General features: G+C 37.3%; 1 protein-coding gene across 1 annotated transcript; it reads left to right on the plus strand.

Annotated features, from left to right (window-relative positions):
* Positions 1-507: 507 nt before the first annotated feature.
* Positions 508-3,028, plus strand: LOC131648855 (uncharacterized). Its single transcript, XM_058918584.1, has 6 exons — positions 508-949; positions 1,242-1,710; positions 1,810-2,136; positions 2,224-2,317; positions 2,399-2,598; positions 2,713-3,028. The coding sequence occupies exons 1-6, from the start codon at positions 508-510 to the stop codon at positions 3,026-3,028; spliced, it is 1,848 nt and encodes a 615-aa protein (XP_058774567.1).
* The last annotated feature ends 2,088 nt before the right edge of the window (positions 3,029-5,116 follow it).

Raw genomic sequence — 5,116 nt, forward strand, 5'->3', positions numbered from 1 at the left:
CCAATTTTCTACTAATTTATGTTCTGCTACAGTTTGTGGGAGACAAAGTTGCATATGCACTCTCCCTTGGGAGGAAAGTTATAGCACTTTATCTTATCTTGTTTGAAAAGAATGAAGTTGATGTTGGATGCGACTCCTACGAAAGACAATTTGCCTAAAAGTTATTATGACGCGAAGAGGTTGGTTATGAAGTTGGGTTTAGAAGTAAGGAAGATTGATTGTTGCATTAGAGGTTGCATGTTGTTCTATGACAATGAGTTTGGTACAAATGATGGAGCGTTAGAGGAATTAAAGTTTTGTAACAGTCCAAGGTATGTAGTTCGCACCCGTAGTAAAAAACGCATAGCAGTGAAATCAATGTTTTATTTGCCGATAATACCAAGGTTGCAGAGATTGTTTGCTTCAATGCACAGTGCAAGTCAAATGACATGGCATCATACAAACAAAACAAGTACATGCACTATGCGACATCCATCTGATGGTGAGGCATGGAAGCACTTTGATCGGATGCATCCTAATTTTGCTGCAGAACCTAGAAATATCAGACTTGGATTGTGCTCAGATGGTTTTACTCCATATGTCCAACAGTCCGGAACTGGATATTCTTGTTGGCCGGTTATTGTTACCCCTTACAACCCCCCCCTTGAGATGTGCATGACAAAGCCTTACATGTTTTTGAGTTGCCTCATTCCCGGGCCGTCGAGTTCAAAAGCAGGAATTGATGTGTATTTACAACCTTTAATTGATGATTTAAAGAGGTTGTGGATTGGGGAATGTACTTATGACATATCTCGTAAACAAAACTTCAACATGCGAGCTGCTTTGATGTGGACTATTAACGATTTTCCTGCATATGCCATGTTGTCTGGTTGGGGTACACATGGTAAAATGGGATGTCCTCATTGCATGGATAAGACGAAGGCGTTTACATTGGATGAAGGAGGAAAAAGTTCGTGGTTTGACTGTCATCGTAGGTTCCTACCAAAAACCCACATACTTAGAAAAAACATGAATGATTTCAGAAAAGGTGTAAAAGTAATAGATCCGCCTCCCCCCCCATTTTTCATCAGTTGACGTATGGAACATGGTTCTTGATCTACCAAAATTCACAGACAATAGAAAAGCGATCCGAATTCCAAGATACGGGGACAAACACAACTGGACTAAAAGAAGTATTTTTTGGGACCTCCCATATTGGAAGGATAATTTATTGCGACATAATCTTGATGTTATGCACATAGAGAAGAATTTTTTTGAAAAGGTATTTAACACAGTGATGGATGTCCAAGGCAAGACAAAAGATAATGAGAAAGCTAGAAAAGACATGGAACTGTATTGTAATCGAAAAGATTTAGAGTTGAAGACTCTACCAAATGGGAAGCTATTAAAACCCAAAGCTACTTATAGTCTAACTCCACAAGAAGCCAAGCTTGTTTGTCGATGGTTAACTGAATTGAGAATGCCCGATGGTTATGCTTCTAACTTGGCAAGGTGTGCTAACGCCAACACTGGGAAGTTGACTGGGATGAAAAGTCATGATTGTCATGTTTTCATGGAACGATTTCTTCCAATTGCTTTCAGCTCATTGCCAACACAAGTGCTTAATCCACTAACTGAAATTAGTCAATTTTTTAGAGATATTTGTGCATCAATTTTAAGAGTCGATGACCTGCTACAGTTGGACCAAGACATTCCTCTCATTCTATGCAAGTTGGAACAAATTTTTCCACCCGGTTTTTTCGATTCAATGGAACATCTTCCTGTGCATCTTGCATATGAAGCTTTTCTTGGCGGACCTGTTCAATATAGGTGGATGTATCCTGTTGAAAGATTCATGGGTGATTCAAAGAGATTAGTGAAAAATAAGGCTAAAGTTGAGGGTTCAATATGTGCATATTATTTGCATCGGGAAACATCTCATTTTTGCTCTCATTATTTCAATCACATGATGTTAATTCCAAGAATCACAAGGAATGAAGTTAATGTTCCAGAAAGAAGTCAATTCACCTTATCAATCTTCGGTCTTCCTGGTCGTAGTTCTGGAAAGACGAATGTGCAATGGATGACCGAAAAGGAATTGCAATCTGCTCATGTTCATGTATTGATTATTTGTGTTGAAGTTAAACCATACATTGAGTAAGTATACCAAGTGAATATTTATTTTGAACACATTGGGTTTAAACTTATTACCTTCTAACTTACTTTTAATGTGTTTCGATATAGGTTATATAATAACTTCCATTATGAACTCACCGGTGAACAAGCAACAACCACTAACATACATGCTTATTTTCCATCATGGTTCAAGCAACAATTGGCATGTAATGTCGAATCGTCTCCACAATTACTTCATCTGAGAAACTTGGCTGAAGGCCCTATTAAATGTGTAAACAAATAGCACACATCCTTTGTAAATGGATATAAATTTCACAGTGATGAATGGACAGAAGGAAAGAAAACCATAAATAGTGGCATGTTTTTAAAAAGAGTTACAGATGGTGGTGAAGACGACTTCTATGGTGTTATCACGCACATTTACGAGTTGGAATACAATTATTTGGACTCGGAAAACAAAGTTGTCTTGTTTTATTGTGATTGGTAAGATCCATCTTCTAGAGGCACAAAAATAAATAAAAAATATAACACCGTTGAGATTAAAATGGACCGAAGGTATAAGCATTATGATCATTTCATCATGGCACATCTTGTTAGGCAAGTTTATTTCGTGCCCTATCCTTCAATTCAGCGAGCTAAGCATGATTGGTGTGTTGCAATCAAGTCAAAACCAATAGGCCATATTGAAACTGATGACCTTGTAGAAGACCTTGCTTATCAAGTTGATGAAATGTCACAAAATAATCATGTGACTGAAGTTGAACAACTTACAAGCTTGTGTGATAACGAAGTTGAGGGTCAGCAAGTTGATGCGTCTATATTGTTGCCATCAAATAATGTTGATGAAGATGACGAAGAGTCGGAATCTGAAGATAATTTTGAATCAAATGAAGATAATGAAGATTTTGAATGATGATGCATCTAGTATTTTAATGAAGCTTTTAATACATATTGCAATGAATCTAGTATTTTAATATGCAGATGCCTTTAATATGTTCAAACTTTTAATGCATATTGTAATGAATCTAGTATTTTAATGAAGCTTTTGTTGTCCTTTAATATGTTCAAACTAAATATACAAATTGTTTATCTTAATGATGCATATTGTTTATTAAATATGTTATAATCAAATTCTTTTCTTTTAATTAGGTAAAATGCATCCATGTTCTGAGGATAAAGGTAAGAGTGTTAAGAAAGTTCGTTGCACGAGGATACGTGTAGTTGAGGTTCCTTCAAATTCTATGTATTGCCCTTTGCCTCAGTCTAGTCAGGGGGCTCAGCAGACTACACCTCAGCAAACTCAGTCTAGTCAGGGGGCCCAGGAGACTACACCTCAGAGGACTACACCTCAGCAGACTATGCCATATCAGACTATGCCTCAGTCTAGTCAGGGGGCTCAGGAGACTACATCTTAGAGGACTACACCTCAGCAGACTATGCCATATCAGACTATGTGTTCAATCCTCTTCCACCTTCAGATTCCGACTGGCACGCAAACCACTCTACATCCTCAGGTTTAAGAATATTGAACAGGGGCAACAGAGTCGCCACCAGAGTTGCCAGTTCTGTAATACGGTGAGTTGACTTTAAATAAAAATGTCGCGGTAAGCAAGAGTCGCCACCGACTTTTATTTTATCCAATTTAATAGAAAAGCTAAAAGAACAGGAAAAACCTTTTAAAAGAAATTTTGAGTTCGGGGGGTAATTTATACAAAGGGAAGGTGTAAGGCACCCTTTGCATCCATGGTTTTCCATGGGCTCTTAATTGCTTAGATCACTTTGAAATGCTTGAAATGTTTAGAAACGAAATAAGACTTTAGCTTGTAAGTAAGCGTAGCTTTTTTGAAGGTTTTTTGAGAAAAGAGTAGAAAAGGATTTAAACCAGAGCAAGCAATTAGGAGCTAATTACCTTAACATTGTAAAAAGAGTTCTTTTAGCCTTTCAGGGCTATCCATACCATAGGAGGGTAGGAAGTCCTTTTATTTGGAGGATGAAGGGTCGTCGAAATTATCGTTCGCCACAAAACTGTCTCTGCCATAGAGAGGGCAGGTAGTCTAAGGGAAGGATAAGAATAGTCATTATTAGGCAACCAAAGAGGACACCTCAGCAATCGAAAGGGACTATCACATCATATTTGGAGGCAACCTCGAGGGACGAGATCATATAACCGAAGGCAGCATCGTAGGGACGTATGATCTTTAGTGATGAGAATGAACTGAGGGCAACATTTGCTGAGGCGTCCTCGTATCCGAGGGACTTGACTATTCTGAGGCAACAAGGCAACGGGCAACAGGAAATAAAAGGGGTTACCATAAAAGGTGTGTGGGTGCACAATCACGTGATTCAATTCAGATAATTATCTTGTAATTAATTATTCTAAATTTAATTCGAGGTTTTCACGCCCTAAATTACTAACCACGCAGTTATAATATAATGCATAACAGTTTAAGTGCCTTCAAGGCCACACAATACAATCCAGGAGCAGTTACAAAATATACAGCCATGGGGAAGGGGAAGAAGCAATAATATAACCCAAATAAAACAATGGGTTAAACACAAGTAATAATATAAGGGTTAAAAAAGCACGAGTTTAGGGTTACCGAAGGTTCGAGCTTTAATCGGTTGGTTAACCCTGAAAATCAATGAAGGCAAAATAAAAGGGGTGAGTGTAGGAGTAATTCATTGACTAGTTGAAGTAAACCCTATTTCAGGAAAAATAAAAATAAAATGATATTAAATTAAATAAGAATTCTGAAACTTAGCTTTTCGATTGGTATGGCGCGTGTCTGAAGGATCCTGGAGTAACCCTGAAAATTTGCACAAAGAAAAGAAATTCTTAGTGTATGAGTAATCTAACGATAAACCTCGCAAACCCTCACTTAGGGCATAAGTTAACCATACTTAATAAAATAAAAAGACTGAATTAATTAATTATTGGTTTTCAACCTAATTAATTAAATCGACAAAAATAAATTTTCAATTAAATTGTCTAACCCTAATA

Source organism: Vicia villosa, linkage group LG2 (genome assembly GCF_029867415.1).
Source record: "Vicia villosa cultivar HV-30 ecotype Madison, WI linkage group LG2, Vvil1.0, whole genome shotgun sequence".
Taxonomy (NCBI): Eukaryota; Viridiplantae; Streptophyta; class Magnoliopsida; order Fabales; family Fabaceae; genus Vicia; species Vicia villosa.

What these genes read in the sequence shown, in the direction of transcription:
- LOC131648855 (XM_058918584.1), top strand. Translation starts at nt 508, where the DNA reads ATGCATCCTAATTTTGCTGCAGAACCTAGAAATATCAGACTTGGATTG. An exon ending in ATTGGATGAAGGAGGAAAAA is followed by an intron (nt 950 to 1,241) that starts GTTCGTGGTTTG and finishes TTATGCACATAG; the next exon opens with AGAAGAATTTTTTTGAAAAG. An exon ending in GAAGTTAAACCATACATTGA is followed by an intron (nt 2,137 to 2,223) that starts GTAAGTATACCA and finishes GTTTCGATATAG; the next exon opens with GTTATATAATAACTTCCATT.